The sequence below is a fragment of the Ascaphus truei genome, chromosome 7 (genome assembly GCF_040206685.1).
Source record: "Ascaphus truei isolate aAscTru1 chromosome 7, aAscTru1.hap1, whole genome shotgun sequence".
Taxonomy (NCBI): domain Eukaryota; kingdom Metazoa; phylum Chordata; class Amphibia; order Anura; family Ascaphidae; genus Ascaphus; species Ascaphus truei.
In genome coordinates this window covers 75,248,603-75,266,791 of record NC_134489.1, presented here as the reverse complement: position 1 = coordinate 75,266,791, position 18,189 = coordinate 75,248,603, and the positions used below count along the sequence as shown (strand labels likewise).

Here is an 18,189-nt window from a genome sequence, read left to right as displayed (position 1 = left end):
AAAAAGCTAACAACTGAAGGGTCTTAGAACGAAAAATAGCATTGTTCAGCTTCGGAGGACCCCCACCCCCGTTTTCTTTACAGCAGGGTAACCAGGGGGGGGGGGGGTGAAGTCCTCCACAGTTGAACGGTGCTATTTTTAGTTCCAAGGACCCTTCAGTTGCTAGGTTTTTAGGGTGCAGGCAGCATTGCCGCTTTAACTGCATGAGGACAAAGTCTTCATAAGTACTACAGAATACATGGGGAAGACATGTCCGCCAACTAACTCCAGGACAGCTGTGTGATCGTGACCTACAGATCTACAGTCTTTCTACAGATCTTACTCTGTTACACAAACGTGGCTAACAACCAGCAAACAACAATACAAAGGCAGGACTGGGTCACTACTCCACTGGGGACAGGTGTAAGAAAGGTCCAATGAGATTTCAAATACTCCGTACACACTAATGCAGGGGTGGCCAACTCCAGTGCTCAGGACCCCCCAACAGGTCAGGTTTTCAGGATATCCCTGCTACCCCTGCTATCCCTGCTGAGGTCTCTTGGCGTTCTCTCTGCCTCCCTCTGCTCTGCTCAGTCTCACGTCCCGCACTTCCGGTCTGAATCTCCCGGCTGGATCAGGGACGGGCGATTGGGTAGGTAGCGCTGCGTACTGCGTACGCCATTCAACTAGGATAGTGCCATGTATGCGTTTCCTCAGAACGCCAAGAGACCTCAATTGGCTGTGCTCCAGATATTATCCAAATGCTAATTTGTCTTTGAGACCATGTGAGTGCATTTCGAATCACTTTTATTAGATATTTTTTTTAATACAAGTACACACTATTTTGGGTCCTTTACTTTAACAGCAGAAGTGACCAGACCAGAAGGGCTCAAAAGAATACCTGAGACAGACTATTTCATCATATCACCCCGGTTGTGAAAACGCTTATAAAGAATGAGTAATTTGTGAGTACACATCTCATAGGAAACAAAGACTGAAAGATCACACTACTATTTATACATATTGCACTATATTTTGTATATTTCTATTTCTGCGCTCCCCAAACACTTAGCATTATAATATTAGACACTTAAAAAAAAAATTGCATTATCAATTTGAGCTCAGAAGTCAATTCCCATAACCAGAAAACTGCTAGATAATTTTATAATTAAATATAAGGATTAAATATTAATAAGTACCTTAAAAATAACTAATTTATATTGCTTAAAATAAACTTTTTAGCTGGCGTTGCTGTCGAGCGCCCTTACCGGGTCATTTGTATAGTGCGCAGATGGGTTTATTTTATACATTTATTTAGATAACCGTATTTTATCTTTATGGGGGGGGGGGGAGGGGAAGCACCAGTGACGAATCATATTTTTCTGATGGGTAAGAAACTGTTGCATTTTTAGCATGGGACTAATTTCATGATATCCGCTCTCAGACCCATAATTCAAAAATGTGCAATATTTCTCCTTGCATAACAATATTTATATATTGCTGTTAATATACTGTCAAACATCTGTCCCCTGCTTACCAAGGAGAGTAAGTATAATGGGCTGATAGTTATATGCTTGCTCATGATGCCTGCGCTTTAAATCCCCATGATCCAGGCGATGACAGGACCTTTGCATATGCTCCAGTGGTTTTATCAGGCTGTGTCAAGCTTGGTGAGTTCGATTGTAAGGGAATGCAATCAATAAAGACAGGCAGCCAGCCGAGCAGCTCTAACCCAGCAAAGCTTATTCCTTGCACTTGCTAACTAACAAAGATAATTGCGAAAGTTCAAAAGGCCACCTATAATTATGTTTTCAGGGAGGGATTAAAAGTCACTCTCCCGATGATAGCCTCAGTGCTGCGATGTCACTACGCTTTTGTTGTTCATTTTCCCCTCGGTGTGTTTAACCCATGAGTAGGCAACTAAAGTCCTCAAGGGCCACCTGTGCTGAAGCAGGGATATCCTGAAAACCTGACCTGTTGGTGGACCTTGAGGACTGAAGTTGCTCACCCCTGGGTTAACCCCTGCAGTGTGACAAATGCACTGGAGGGCCACAAACAGGAAATGGTTAAAGATGTTAATGCGTCATCCACGGTTCTTTCAATAAATCTTCAGTAATTCACACTTTATTCCCCAGTAGTTCATGTGGATGGATGACGCAAGACAGATAAAGATAGATATACATGTGGAACTTTAAGAAACCGCTGGATGTTGAATGCATTTCAATGTTTCATATTTTGCATTAACAATGATAAAAAGAAGCAGTCATCCTTCAAGCCTTCTGTGTCACGGATACCTATGACTGTGACCGAGAGATACACAGGGATACAAGTGTCAATGTCATTGTACTGTACTTCATAGTCAGAAGCCTTACTCAGAAACCCTCCTCCGGAAGGAAATGTGAAGCCGTAGAAAACAATACAGAAAATACAAAAGATGACTCCATATTTCTAGATGCCTAAAGTTGCTTCTCCTCAACAGAACAGTCTGAGGTCAGAGGCCAACAATGCATCCTAAAATCTCCTGCAGTCTAATTCCCGAACTACTACTATAAGGTAGATATTCCCATTGGTTATTATTGTGGTTTATTGGGCACTGGCATATTCAGTTATATGAAAGGAACATGGCAAGAGTCTATGGCCCTTGTTCTATAAACTGCGATAGCACAGACACAGCGCCATCACACGGAATGCCCTGAAAACAATGGGGCTTTCCATGTGATAGCGCCGGGTTGGCACTAACGCAATATTACAGACTAAGGGCCCTATGAATAAGTTATCATTTAAAAGCACAGGGATTTAGCTTTAGGGAAACATATTCTGATGCAGTATATGAACCATATACTTTTGTTTTTAATCCATTAAACTTTATTGTTTATGTATTGGGTAAATTAGTTTTTATATTGTATCTCAACTACATGTAGTACATTCCTACTTTACTGTGTTTCTTTGTGAAGTTGTTTTAATCATAGCCCATCTGAGGGCTTTTAAATGCTATGGAGGTGAACTGGACTAACTCAAATGGGTTTATGAAGGTTTTGTATCATGCTTTCTGCAGTAATATCATGTAGCCTCCAAGTTATTTAACATCTGTCATAGCATGGCATCCCTATCAGACGTATGAGTGGTTAGCCTTTTTCATTCTAATAAAGGTTAATTTATGCATACATCCTGGAAGTAAATGACAGCAAGAAATGTCCAAATTAATGCATTTAATTATCTAATGGGCACCAGGTAACTCCTCCTAACAGCCACTTGTCAAATCACTTGCTGATACAGTCGCCGCTAAATCAATGCAAAATGAATCATTACTTGTGATGAAGAGACGAGCGAAGTTATAAAAGACCTATACAATATAATATTATCTAAAAAGAACTATATTGATGGTCATTGCCAAACCTAGACTTCTCCATGACCTATAGAGCTACTTGTACTTCCCACTGCAAAATAATAATGTTATCAGCATATTTCTTAATCATTTACTGTTGTAACAAAATATTTGGAGCCTGATATCTTAGCACCTAAAATTAGCACTTTTTTTTCCACCCCACAGTCTTTGTAAAGAACGATTGTAGTGAATTAAAAACTAGGTGGATTAAAATGTGCAGACTTACAGTAGCCAAACAATCAACTATAAATATGTCGGTCTCTTGATCTTTGAGTAATGAATGTACGGTAGTTGTAAAAGAAGACCTGAACGGCAGACACACTGATTCCTTCATCTCTGAAGAGGATTCCCCTGCCTTAGGAACACCTGCTTATCTTTATCCCTTTCAAAGAAGATTCCTTTCCTTGTAAGCTTCACCAAGTCACAAAAAACTGAAGGATTACACTATGATTTGTTTAAAAGCATTTTCTTGGCTAAAACTTCTAGGCTGCTAAATACTGTAATTTTCTTTGAAGGCCATGTCTCTTTTGTCCAATTAAATAGCAGCAGATAAGATACAATATCCTGTTACTTGTATTATGCTATGCAGCAATAGTTACAGAGAGGCCTGTGGTCACTAAGACCCACAGGTTAAGCATCTACCCGTCATTTAAGGGGGGTTCATGTGAGAAAATAAAGGGCACGAAGAAATGGGAAGGAAAGAGTTGAACAGAATAGTCTCGGAAGTGGCAAATCCCCGCTCAAGCCTAAATGACAACTCCATGTGAACACTGGCAAGTCGAGTTATCTCCCTGCAAATCAAAGACCAAAGATTAGACTGCCCGATCTTCGTGCCTATAATTCCACAAACAGCGCTGCAATGCTGGTGGCGCTATATTACAGTGAATTATTAGTAAATTATGTATATATAATATAGAAAAAACATTGAGGTGTGCTGCTACCCCAATTAACCAATGCTGCAGAGTTAATTTCCACTTGTTTAATAAGCATGTGTTGCAATATCCGGAAGAACAATTATATACAGGAGCATGCAAGCAAATAAACCCATAGTTGGAGCGTGGTTCTGGCGTTGCTGTGGAGGGTTGTCTGTGAGAGGTTATGAAACCCACTCAGACCCCATAACAGCTTCGCAACTATATGACCCACGAACCTGGGGATGCTCCAAGAATAATAAAATGAATGAATAAACTCACTTTGTCAAAGGCCCTTGGCGGCTGAAACGCGTTAGAGGTGCGGGGGGGGGGGGTGTTTTCCCCTCTCTCTCTTTTTAAACCTCCATGACAGAATAAAGATTTTTTGCTCAGCCCAGCCTCTGTGATCTGTTGCACGGCCGTGCCCGCTGTTATCTCCTCCCCGGTGAGGTCTTTCTATATGTATATATAATAGTTTTTTCATGTGTAGCACTGACATTGTACGCAGCGCTGTACATATACTTTTTGCAGGAACGAGTCCCTGCCCAGATGAGCTTACAATCTATGTGTTTGGTGCCTGAAGCACAGGTAGATAAAAGTGACTTTCCCAAGGTCACAAGGAGCCAACACCAGGATTTCAACCAGACTCCCCTGCTTCACACTCAGTGTGGCTGTTTTCAGAGTCATTGCATTTACTCACCCACTCGTTCTCCCTATATGATGTAGGAAATGCTGTACAAGAGTAGGGCATTCCAGTCACCGGGTCGTCTACATTAAAAGACCTGGTTCCGACCCCTTCCCCCACAAAAAAGAAAATTGGTGTGGAGGCGTACAATGGGGTTGCTGTTTGAACACAAAGATGATGTGTTATAAATCACAGTTGTGACATTAGTTAATCTAATTTCTCTTTTCTGCTGTGCTTGGACACCTTCTTACTTCCCCAACAGGTGCCTCATAAACCACTTTCACAAAAGGAAAACGTAGATTGGCCCACAGTCATCAATAATATGATCCCGTCACTCTCTCCTTGACATGTCAAAACACCTCTGAAAGGTGCAGTCCTACACAGAACTAAATTGAACTGATGACTATAATAAATATACACTTTATCAGGTTAAAACTGGGCTTAAAAATATCGGGCAGGTATTTTAATGATTTTTTTTAAAGCTTACCCAGTAACTATTTTAAGTGTTTGCAGATTTATTGCTTAAAATATTTTTTTCCTATAGTTCTGGTGTGGCTGTATGTTGTATTTCCTTTGTAGGTAAAAAAAAAAAAAAAGTGATGTCATAAATAATAAAGAATATCATAGATGAAAAAATGTAACAGGTGATACCTGAAATAACTTTCAAAGAATGTTAGAACCTGAACACATCTGAGCTCTGACCACGGTGTCCCTTCCTCCTTCCAAAATCTGGACACCCACCAGGTTCACTTTGCCGGGGAACCAGCTAATATATCAGCAACAAAACATGACACGTCATATTAACCTACTGAATTCTTCTACACAAAGGTCACACGTTGAAATTCCTTAGGAAAATGCTGTACCCATTGGCTACTTCAGACCAGTTATCATCCCTATGATTTAAACATTACGGCTGCTGGCACTGCAAACCCTATATCCTACCTATAATCAACATTGCTTTTCTTGTGTGACCTTCCTCTATCCCTCTAAAGAATGCATGGAACATCAAGAAATAAAGTCTCAGAAAATACCATTTCTCCCCAAATAAATGCGCCTGTGTTGGTGGGCCCTGTGAGGTTTTGTGTTGTGACATTAACCAGCCCGGAGCGACAGGTTGTGAGTCATTTTCAAATAAGAAAGAAACTTAACTTCCTGAACATCTGTGCTCGGCACTTATAAAGCAGTGAACGCGCCTGGCAGGTATGTGCAGTCGGCTCGGAGCGAAAGGAGCAGCCCACGGGACTTAGAGTGGTTCAAAAATCTGTACTCAGTGTGGCTCTGCAATCACTGTAGCTTTTTATGTTGCACCCAGACATCCTTTTTTTATATTTTGCTGCGTCAAAACAGGGATATCTTAGAATCCCCTGCGCCGCAGTGAGAGGTTCTTCTCCGACAGTAATGAAAATTATATGTTTTTTTCCTCCGTTTCATAAGTGTAACACTGTGAGATCTATGCATCAACGGAGAGAAAGAAAAGTGTGTTTTCACACACGGCTTCACGTTTTGGAGCACAGTTGTGGCTGATGCAAATAGTTACTTGCTCCACCTCTGATCAGGCGGATTGCTTTGCGCAAAGTAAAAGTAAAAATAATAGTGCATAGAATTGTAGAATTTGATCATTACAATATGTGCACCATATAACTCCTCCAAAGCACGTCTTACTGACACTCCCCAAGGTGCAAGCTGGAGCAAATGGGGAACAATTGGAACAAAGAACTTGGATACATTGATGCAGGATGAAAATGTCCCAGTTTTTCTCCAACGATGCCTTATTACCTAAGGGCAGTGTTTTTCAACTGGGGTTCCTAGGAACCCTTGGTTTGCTTAAGCATCTTTAAAGGGTTCCTTGCAATTTTCAGGTTATTTGAAAATTGTACCAAATCTAATCTCAGACACGCTATTAGAGAGGCTTGGGGTTCCATACAATGCATCTAATCTCAGACATGCTATTAGAGAGGGTTGGGGTTCCATACAATTCATCTAATCTCAGACACGCTATTAGAGAGGGTTGGGGTTCCATACAATGCATTTGATCTCAGACACAGGCTATTAGAGAGGGTTGGGGTTCCATACAATGCATCTGATCTCAACACGCTATTAGAGAGGGTTGGAGTTCCTTACAATGCATCTGATCTCAGACACGCTATTAGAGAGGGTTGGGGTTCCTTACAATGCCTCTGATCTCAGACACGCTTTAGAGAGGGTTGTGGTTCTGCAGTGTAATTATAGAGGTCCTTGACCAACAAAAGGTTGAAAACCTCTGCAGTAGGGTCTATGTATGAAGTCTGTGCTGTTGCATTTGCGTTAAAAAAATGGCATTTGTGTCTGAAACGCATGATATTTATTGAGTGTTTTCCTACTGTTGTAGAATTGGTCCATGATGCCATAGTATTGTACTTTAAAGAAAGACGTATGCTATCTTTAAGGTGACAGAGAAAACGAACACAGAAATACGTCAAGAAAAGTAATGCAAGCCACTCATTTCTTAATACATAGACCTGCACCAATAATGCAAATGTAACTCCGCCCTAACTCCCCACACTTGCTTCATAAACCCCTCACCTCGTCGCGGACATACATGGACATACCTGAAAATGCCGCAACTCAGATTAATACATACAGTAGGTGCTGCCTGGTGCAGTTATATTTCAGCGCGAGTTGTGACAATACAACAACTTTGCGCCTGAATATTGATATTCGATGCTGTACGTGGATTTCTTTTTCAATACAGTGTATATCGTAAACTACGGATATGTTTAATTTGTATCTCCAGCACAGGAACTTATTTTACAGAAAGCTCATATTTGATATTTTGTTGTGACAAACATACTGTATCAGCTCACAGGACTAGTCGTATATATATGTTAAAGTTTAGAGCGAATGTGTAGAAGAGCAAATGTGTAGAAAAGAGAATGTGTAGAAGAGCGAGATCAGGTGCTCACAGATCTTGCACTATAGTGAAGTGAAGAAGTTTACTAATGTGAATGACCGGCTTTCTGGTCGGCACTTGGTCCCTTATCAAGTGTGACGGTGCTCGTCTCCATTCAGGAAGCGGACCCGCAGGGCTGAGGTAAGGATGCAAATAAACCGATCAGAGCCCAGGGACAGAGTCCTGTTAGAGTATCCGTAGTTGTTAAGCAGGCAGAAGGTCAGGGCTGGCGGCAGTAGTGCAAAGTCCAGTAAACAGGCGGAGGTCAGGGTAGGCGGCAGTGGTGCAAAGTCCAGTAAACAGGCAAAGGGTCAGGGCCGGCAGAAAGCAGCAAGGTCTGGGTCACGGTCCGGGATCAGCAACAGGAAAATCCAAACAAACACAAGGGTAAAGCATGACATCGTAGACAAAAGGAACTGCAAATGTTGGAACCTTGCTCTGCAACTTCCACCAGGAAGTGCAGCCTTATATAGCAGGCTGCCAGTAACCAAAATGGTCAAATTGAGAAGAAAGGGCAGGCAACCTGGAAAACCTGAACTGGCAGCAAAACCCGGCACAGATCGAGCAGAATCCTTACATTACCGCGCTCTTTAGGAGAGACCTCCGGGCGATCTAGGTCGGTTTGGCAGGAAATTTCCGATGAAACGCCCGGACCAGGTTGGGGGCATGGACATCCTTGTATTTGATCTAATAATTCACTTCGGGTCCATAACCCTTACAATCGACCAGGTACTGTAGCCCGCCACAGGATCTCCGGGAATCCAGTATATGGCGTACTTCAAATTCTTCCTGACCATCCACCAAGAACGGTCTAGGAGGGAGAATAGGAGAAGAGAAGGTGTTCTGGACAAACGGCTTGAGGAAGGAGACATGGAACACTGGGGATATTCTTAAGCTATCCGAAAGTTCCAGTTTGAACACCACCGGGTTGACCTGTTTCAGGATTTTGTAAGATCCAATGAACTTAGGCATGAGTTTGGAAGAAGGCAGTTTCAGCCGGACATTTTTTGTAGCCAGCCAAACTTGATCTCCCCCGGGGTAGGTGGTCATCGACGTTTATCCACCTGGGTTATGTGCTGGAGGGTGGCTTTGGTCAGATTGGCCAGGATCTTCTTCCAGAGTAATTGGAGTTCTTGGATTTTATCATCCACTGTGGGAACTCCGGAGAGAGGACTAGAAGGAGAAAGGGCAGCAGGGTCGTACCCGTAGGTACAAAAGAACGGAGATTCTAGTGTTTCATAGAATTGTGGGAAAACTTGGCCCATGGGAGCAGATCTACACAGTCGTCCTGTAGTTCAGATACAAAACATCTCAGGAATTGTTCTAAGGACTGATTGGCCCTTTCCATGAGTCCATTGAACTGGGGGTGGTACAAAGAAGAGAAATAAAGGGCGATGCCCAATCTTTGACAGAAGGCCTTCCAAAATCTTGAGACAAATTGTGATCTGCTGTCCGAGACTATATCCATTGGGACTCCATGAAGGCCAAATATCTCCTTAATAAAGATGTCAAAAAGTTCTGAAGCAGTGGGTAACTTCCTGAGAGGAACAAAATGGGCTTGATGTGTGAAGCGATCAACTACTACCAGTATGGCCAGTCACACCGATGGAGGGTGGCAGTTCCACGATACAATACATGGATAAGTGGGTCCACGGACGGGTGGGAACTGGTACGGGTTGGAGCAGCCCACAGCATAATGTCCTCGGCACCTAAGTCTGGGCGCATATAACGCAGGCTGCTAAAATGTCTGTCACATCTTTGCGGATCTCTGGCCACCAAAAGATTTGTTTGAGTAAATCACATGTCTTCCTGACACCCGGGTGACCAGCCATCTTGGAATTATGACCCCATTGCAATACCGGACTTCAAAATTGGAGAGGGACAAATAATTTGGACAAACGAGTGGACGTTGACCTGGGATCTTCTGCCTGGGCCTGTGAAATCTGTTGCAGAAGTGGGATGAAACTGCAGAGATGATCTGAGCAGAAGATGGAATGACGGCACCCTGCTCTATCTCCTTGGTGTCATCTGGAGAGAATTGCTTGGATAGAGCATCTGCTTTGATGTTCTTGGATCCTGGAACATAGGAGATGACAAAGTTGAACCGAGTAAAAAAGATAGCCCACCTCGCCTGACATGTTCAGAGTCTTGTGATTTGTAAGGATTGTGATCGGAGAAGTTGCCCCCTCAAGCAAATGTCTCCATTCTTCTAGAGGCATTTTGATGGTCAGAAGTTCCCAATTCCCAACATCATAATTTCTTTCTGCGGCAGAGACTATATTTTAAGAAAGAAGGCACATGGGTGGAGTTTCCCATGAAAATCCTTCCTTTGAGAGAAAACGTCTCCGGTTGCCACATCAGATGCGTCCACTTCAAGCACGAAGGTTTTCGTAAGATCTGGATGGATCAGCACAGCAGCGGATGAAAAGGCGGACTTGAGCTTCTCGAAAGCCAGAAGAGCCTCAGAGGGCCATATCTTAGGTTTCGCCCTTTTCTTAGTAAGAGCCGTAATGGGTGCAACCACCTTGGAGAAATTCCTGATAAATTATTGGTAGTAGTTGGCAAACCCAATAAATCATTGAGTTGGTTTGAGGCCTGTCGGTAAAGGCCAATCCAGGCCTGGATTAGTAGTTCATTAGTTTAATTCCTGGTTACAGATGCAATCCCACATAGTCATAGCTGTCTAGAAAACAACAATTTGTAAAGAATTTAAGTCTAATTGACTTCCCTAAACAAATCTAGTTTTGACTGCTTTCCGATTTATTTTAAATAATGATGTAGAATTTCTTAGGGGCCTCTGAATGGGGATGTGTTTTTCAATCAAGTGTTTTCTTGACCTTTATTTCACCCTGTCCTTATCAGAGAGCCATAAAGATAGAGCGGGGCAGGAGAGAGGGGCTTTGTTTGTACAAGTACTAGCTGAACAGTCACACAATAAGGCTAGGTCCCCAGTGGCCGTGACGGCGTGCGCTGCGCACACAAGGTACGGCCCTCTATGGGGCCGGTCCCAGTAGCTGCTTGCGCGTCCTACACAATGCGTGATGCGCGACCACATTTTGCAAAGACAAGGATTTTGTCTTTTCTTGTGGCGACGGAGCTCTGGCCACGTCACTGCGGCGCTTCAGCCAACGAGGGCGAACCAGCTGCATCACGTCATGCTTGCGCCTCCCCGTCGCGCTGCCTGGAGTCCCCCAGGTCGTGCTGCTGCCAGGAAGAGCGCCTTAGCCTCTAAGGAGTACCCAGAAGAAATAAAAACCCTCCCAAATCTCAGCTCACCATGTTTACAAACAAACTTTACAAATGATTACAAAATATTTACAGGTGTCACATTTGGGGGGGGGGGGGGCGGGGGAAACACAATCACCAAGATGTAGCCCCTTAAACATTTTACTGGCATTAGTTCACTTTGTCCCTTTAAGTTAGGGAAGATTTTGGGGTCTTAGTGTTTAGTTCAGACTTGATGGTTGCACCGACCATCTGTATAAAGTTTGTAATAGAGATATTATTGTATTGGGGATCAAATGTGCTTTTGAATCCAGATACTCTCATATTGGATGGTGTGTCGTTGTTCTTAAAGAATCTTTTGAGTTTAAGATGTCTGTGGCACCTTTAACAGATTTTATCGTGGTTGTCACAAAATACGTTCTGCTTGTTGGACGCTTAAGAAAAAGGGAAGACTGCAGTGACGAATGCCTTGGAGCATAAGTGGTTAAGGTATGATTTCTATCAGTATGTTTGTGTTTGAATCCTCTTGGGATTTGTTAGGCTTGTTCCTTGGTGGGTGGGGTTTGATGGAAGTGATGTAGTGGTGTAACTTTCACTTATTTATTGGCAGCTCCTGCCTGAGCATCAGCTCTTGTTCGAACATCCCACCCCTTTCAAATTGGTACGTTATGTCTCTTATTTTCCTTCCTTTTGCCGTCCCAGTGTAGGGAAGTCCCTGCCAGAGACATGATACATCATGGTTATTATGGGTACTGTCCGAGTAAGGGCATGGGGATGTGGCTGCAATGCCTTTACCTAGATAGCTAGATAGGTTTGAGACTAACCTCATGGTGTGAAGGTGGTGTACGTGCCCACAAGACATGTAGGCCTATGGCTGGCACTGGATTAAATTTCATTTGGATGCTTATGTATGTTAGCTGGTAAGGATCCTTTTTTTTTAAATTTATAGTAAAGCTGTAGCCGTTGTGGTTGTTTTTTTTATTGGAGTTCTATGGGACAACAAGGGCAATTTGGTATTCTGCAATCAAGACCTTTGGCCAAAAGTGAATACTCAGCAGCAGATATGTTATAGCTAGATCAATTGTACACTAATTTCCCTGGAACCTGGCTGGTTTTCTGGTTATTTCTGGTTATTGGGTTGGCTGGCTTCCTTGACTGAGTTGCAATACCTAAAAAAAAAGCGACTGTTCACGTTATTTACCGGTAAAATCTTCACTAGCTTCCGTGTCACTATTGGATAATGCACAAGCAGAGCTAAGGTCCGTAGTCTGTAAACTCAGTCTGTGCTTACGTCTGGGGAGAAACTGTCTGGATGGAGGATGTCGATAAAGTCCGTTTTAACCCTAGGAGCTAACAATACACACACGTTCCTTGTAGTCAGAAATGACCTATTAAATGTATCTCTTTTGAACGTAATGAGGTGCTGTTAATACTTTGCTACTTGTACATCCCGTTTTCCTAGTCAGTCTTGCGTAGTGTTAACAGTCAGAATCGGATTCTATTTTCAAAAGAATTCAGGTCTTATATAATAGTAGCAAGATCCTGTCCTACTTTCAACAGCACAGAGACCGCCTTCCTACTGTCTCAGTTTGTCAACTTATATGTACTTTTTTGTTATACAATGTTATTGAACTACTTCCCACATTGTATTGCACTCTGGAATATGTTGGCACCATCAAAACTGTAATATAATAAGATTAACCTCTAGAGTTCCCTGATGACTTACCTGGTACAGCACGGGCCCTTGCACGCCAGAGGCCAGCTTGACGTATCAGGTACGTCATATCAAAAATGCTTGTTTTCTAAGGCAGAGGTTACCAGCTCCAGTTCTCAAGGACCACTAAAAGTGCAGGTTTTAAGTATACTCCTGCTTGAGCACAGGTGGTTCAGTCAAAATTATCGGCCCACCTGTGTTAATGTGAGGACAGCCTGCACTGTTTGTGGTCTTTGAGGACTGGAGTTGGGAACCTCTGTTCTAGGGGATGATCGCACAGGTCATTCCAACAGAGCGGTTAGCCTGATCGAAATGGAAGCCCCCTCCATTTTACATCAGTCAGAGGGCAGAAGCGGTCATGTGACCACCCCTGCAGGGATCACATGACTGCAAATGCTGACGGTCTGGTGGCCACCGAACCTCCATCAGTGAAAAGGTTAATAATAATAATGCCTTCCTCAACAACAAAATTAGGCCTAGGGAACATTATGAAGAAACCAACATTTCAGATGTTTGTATTTTTCTGAATAGCTACCCCTATATGGATACAATGAGGGGGTAAAGCAGTAGCCTGCTGCAAAATTGAGCCTAAAGTTTTCATCCCATTCAGGAGGGAAGGTAGAACACTCTTTAGGAAGCACCCTATTTTTATTGCTTGTGTAAGCCACTTAATACTAAGCCACTAAGCACAAATGTAATCCGTTTGATTACTCATAAGAGCAAAATTGTTGATTCTGTTCCTCCAACCCTGACGTTTCTTGCAAAGTATTGCAGACCTACTCAGAACAAGGGGATTAATGTTCTGTCACAAACTTAGTTCCATCCCAATGATTTTTAGCCAATTATAGTTGTGAATTTCCACCTACCTGTCTCTGAAGTTCAGCCAGATTGTAAGGTAGGGCTCCTTCCTCTAGTGGTGCTATTCTCTCGATATCTGCCAAAGTCAAACGCCTCCAAGCAAAAACACAGAAACAAAACATGTTTAGACTACATGGCCTTTGAACACGTAGAAACTGCCTTTGTAGAAGACAGAAACGTTCTTACTAATATAGCAACATAGACATTGACATTGGATTAAGAAGCACTAGACCCACCTAATTTTCAAATTATACTATTGCTAAGGCATCCAAAATATACCTGTTTCACCCAGCTAAGAACAGAAAAATAACCAAATACACATAGGAACATGGAAAAGGATGTACTCTTCCCACATCTGCCTGTCTCAGGCTCCTTCAGCGCTGCATTTTAACAGCAATACAGGCATACCCCGGTTTAAGGACACTCACTTTAAGTACACTCGCGAGTAAGGACATATTGCCCAATAGGCCAAAGGCAGCTCGCGCATGCGCCTGTCAGCACGTCCTGAACAGCAATACCATATCAGTTATGCACGTATAGGACGATTGCATACATAAGTGGAAAAAAGGTTGTGCTTCACTTTAAGTATATTTTCACTTTACATACATGCTCTGGTCCCATTGCGTACGTTAATGCGGGGGATGCCTGTATAGCCTACTCATCTCAATTATTTATAACAAAGTTAGCAAAGAGTATTAAAGATAAGTCATACTGCCATGGGAGGACTAGAGGGGAGAAAAATAAGTCAAGACACAATTCCCCACATACGCCTCAATGGATGTACCCCCAAAAATACATTGTGGGTGGAATGGCTTTTCTAAGTAATAATGTCAGTCCATTCATGATATATGTTTGAAAATTAAAGCTCGACCAAGTCGCCATCTCAACACACCCTAGTGATTCAATAATCACGCTACATTCAGAGCAGGATTACGAATAAGAGGCACTTATTATATAGTTAGTTACCCGGTAGCATTGAATAAATCTGACAGCTGGAAGAGGATGTCAGTTTCCAGTGGGGTGATCTGTCCAAACTTGTTTGCAGAGTGGGCAAACTCCTCTGTTAGGAGAATAAAATATAGCAATGTGTCACTATTTGCTTAGTATTGAGTAGCACATGTAACAAAAATAAAGCAAATGTTCACACATACAGAATACTGGTTCTGTGTCTCTTTCGAACCCCTCTCCTGCCAGAGAGACTGGCAATACAATGCAAAGCAAACACCCAGAATGAGAAGCAGAACCGATATATCAGGGGTGCGCAAACTGGGTGGGCGCGCCCCATGAGATTTTCCTGGGGGGGGGGGGGGGGGAGGTCGCGGGCAGTTGCAGAGGCCCTGCGCTCTTCCCCAAGGCATTTAATATAAATGCCGGGGGATCACAAGAGGCCTTTGAAATTCACTTACCAGGATTTAGATGAGTGGTGACTCCGCGGGACCATGTGACGTGATGTCACATGACCCGTCGCCATGGCAACGCGGCAGCAAAAGACACTGCGGGGTCACATGACCCTGCTGCGTCATTTGACGCTGGAAAACGAAGTAAGGGGGGCGCGAGCACCGGGGGGGGGGGGGAGCAAGCAGGAGGGGGCGCAGCTCCAATAGTTTGCGCACTCCTGCGATATATTACAATTTATGGGGCACTAAAGTGTTTATAGCAATTCTTAAAGCAGCAATCCCAGTTATACAATTTTGTTTGATTGTTTTTTGTTACATTATTCGAAGTGCGGGTCCTCTGTAGCTTAACCGTGTCATTTTCCGCTCTTGGGACCCCATGCCGAGATGGTTACTGGGTTAAAATCTCCATCCCGGGTAAACAATATGGCCACCAAATCTCACGGGACCCGAGGGACATTAGGAAGTCATAATGTCATCAGCTACAGTTTCCTATTGGATGATAACGGTGGCCATTTTGTTTCCTCCATCAGGGCCACCGACAGATTTCCTGGGGCCCAGGACTACAGTTCTGACTGGGCATCCTACCGGCAGTGATGCGAGCTTCATTTCACACCTCGCGAGCCCCCTCTATTTCCCTTCCTCTTCCCATGTATTTCTCTCCCCTCCGTCTCATCTCTCACTCTCCCCCCTTCCATCAATTGCTCCACTCTCACTCAATCCCTGCCCCCCCGCCTCACATGTATTTCTCTCCCCTGCGTCTCACTCTTACTCCCTCTTTTCCTCACTCACTCCCTCACCCTCTTACACTCCCTAGCCCCACCATCCATCAATTACCCCACTCACTCAATCCATACCAAAAAACCTTGCCACCCCCCTAAATACATACCAAACTCTGCCCCTTCCCATATACATATACAAAAAAAACTCCACCCCCCAATACATATAAAAAATACACCCAACCCCAAAACATTTTTTTTTAAATACACCCACTACATATAAAAAAAATAATGGTGGGGGCGCGGGCGGACGCTACCATGCGCGCCACCGCGCGCACTCCTACAGCCCCAGCAATGTGTGCACTAGGCCGCAGAAGATTGGGGAGGCGATCAGGGGCGTGGCGGGGGGCATGCCGAACGCGTCGCAGGGTGTTCCAGGGGGTTCATCCCTCATTGGCTGAACCAGCTCATGTGACGCTGACATCACACGACTGCAGCTCAAAATCACAAATTGACTTGTCTGGCCTAAATGTAGCAGCGTTGACGCGCTACAGCGCCGCGGGCACTTGACGAACTGCAATAGGAAATCAGGTAAGAGTCCCGAAAGTGCGCGCCCACGCAAGCGCGCAAACACACAGCAACGCCCCCACCATGAGCGTGCACTTACAGTAACTCAGCAGTGAGCAGAACCGCGTAGCTCATTACAGTACCTTTGGTAATCTCCAAGTCCTTTTTCGAGCCGGCCAAAGTGCTGTATATCTTTCGCACAAGTTCCATGTTATTCAGCAAGGAATTAAACGCATTGAAGTAGGAGAAGCTAACCTGGTGTGAAATGCTTCCACCTGCAGCCTAGAGGAAAGGGGATCAAAATGTGAATGCTAAAAATGGTATATTGGTACAATTACTGGGTACAAAGAGGCAACATTAAAGAATTGAGACCATACAAAAATACATGTATAATGAAAAACAAACAACAATGTCCTGCACTCATAAATAATACAATACTTAGAACTATATTAGCTATAAGCATATATTCATCGATTTTTGGCTCTAGGTTGTTACTTTTTAACGTACTTCTCGAGAATCTTTTTTATGATGTTTATGGTGTTTCATAATAGAGATTTTTGTGTATGTATTTTTTAATGCTTAATTTTTTTTTTATAGTGTTTCCAGTTATGAGTGTATTGGGGGATATTCTCGTAGCTCGGAAGTGTGTCAATCTGCTTCTAAAGAACCTTTTCCCATCGAATTGGCAGACGTTGCTATTCTGTAAATGGTTTCACTCCAGCTCTATCAGATTGGTTTGTCAAAAAAATCTCCAAATTGCACTTGTACCAATTCTTGTACCTCCGTTACACAAATCGCTTCTAAACACTGGCATTTTTTTCCTGCCACCTTAAGGGTAGCAATATTGGTATTGAGCTTTACAGCCTGAAATATGGCTTTGGCTTAGAGAGCAAACCCCATACGTCAGACTGGGGATGGTGTTCGCACCACCTCTGGTCATTCCCCTTTGAAGTACCATCCGCGGGCGTGTTGGCTGTTAAACCATGCGGTTTGTCAAATGACAACTTTGGAGCAACGAACATAGGCCTCTTGGTCTCTTCGGTTTCGACCCTGGTGTCGGCGCTACACGCGCGCCTGTCACGCTGGCAGCGCGTGCAGCGCTGTTTCTCTGTCTGTGTAGAGCTGCAGGGGGAAAGACGAGGGGTGGGGAGGCACAGCCATGACGTCACCCGGCAAGTTCGCCCTCATTGGCTGAACCGCCGGGGGCCGTGGCCAACGCTCCGTCGCAAGTCCTGAACACAGTTTTCCTGTCTTCAGAAAAACCTGGGTGCGCAGTACGGTGGCCAAGGTAGCTAACAGGCCCGGCAACATTGAGGAGCGGTTCTTGTCCCTGCAGTGCACGCCATAGCGTGCGCTGCAGCAGGCACCGGGGACCTAGCCTTAGTGCTTTATTAGAAACTGCTCTGCCTATGTATATAATGCCCTTAAAATCCAAATCAAAATGCAACTACACTAAGGATGCATACAAGCTCCCACATCTGAGTATGACTCTTGGTATCACAGATATTAGCACACACACTTGGGTATTGATCCATGCTGTAACTTACTGAAACAAGGTTTTCTTCTACAAATGAAGTAAGCATATGTGAGCGGATAGTGGCCATGATATCACTGAAGTCCAACGCACTAATCATTCCACTTTTACTTTTGTCTTTCTGGGCAAAGGCCTGTCGGGCATGTTCCAGCTGCAGCTCCTGGAATCCCAAAAAGAGGCGCAGTGGTTTATGGTTTGCATTAAAGTTGTTAAGATACATTACATAGTTTCCTATTAAAAAATATTGCAAAATGTGAGACTGAATGACCCCACTTCTTAAAAAGTGAAA

The 18,189-nt window shown here is 43.6% G+C and overlaps 1 protein-coding gene across 1 annotated transcript in view; it reads right to left on the bottom strand.

The window, feature by feature from the left end:
• The window catches only part of SLC25A12 (solute carrier family 25 member 12), a 113,378-nt gene that overhangs the window by 55,218 nt on the left and 39,971 nt on the right, over nt 1-18,189 (bottom strand). The window contains exons 6-9 of the mRNA XM_075609078.1: nt 17,914-18,060; nt 16,510-16,648; nt 14,653-14,746; nt 13,695-13,779 (exon numbers count right to left, since the gene is read on the bottom strand). Of these exons, the coding sequence (XP_075465193.1) occupies nt 13,695-13,779; nt 14,653-14,746; nt 16,510-16,648; nt 17,914-18,060 (465 nt within the window). The remainder of the gene's footprint in view (nt 1-13,694; nt 13,780-14,652; nt 14,747-16,509; nt 16,649-17,913; nt 18,061-18,189) is intronic.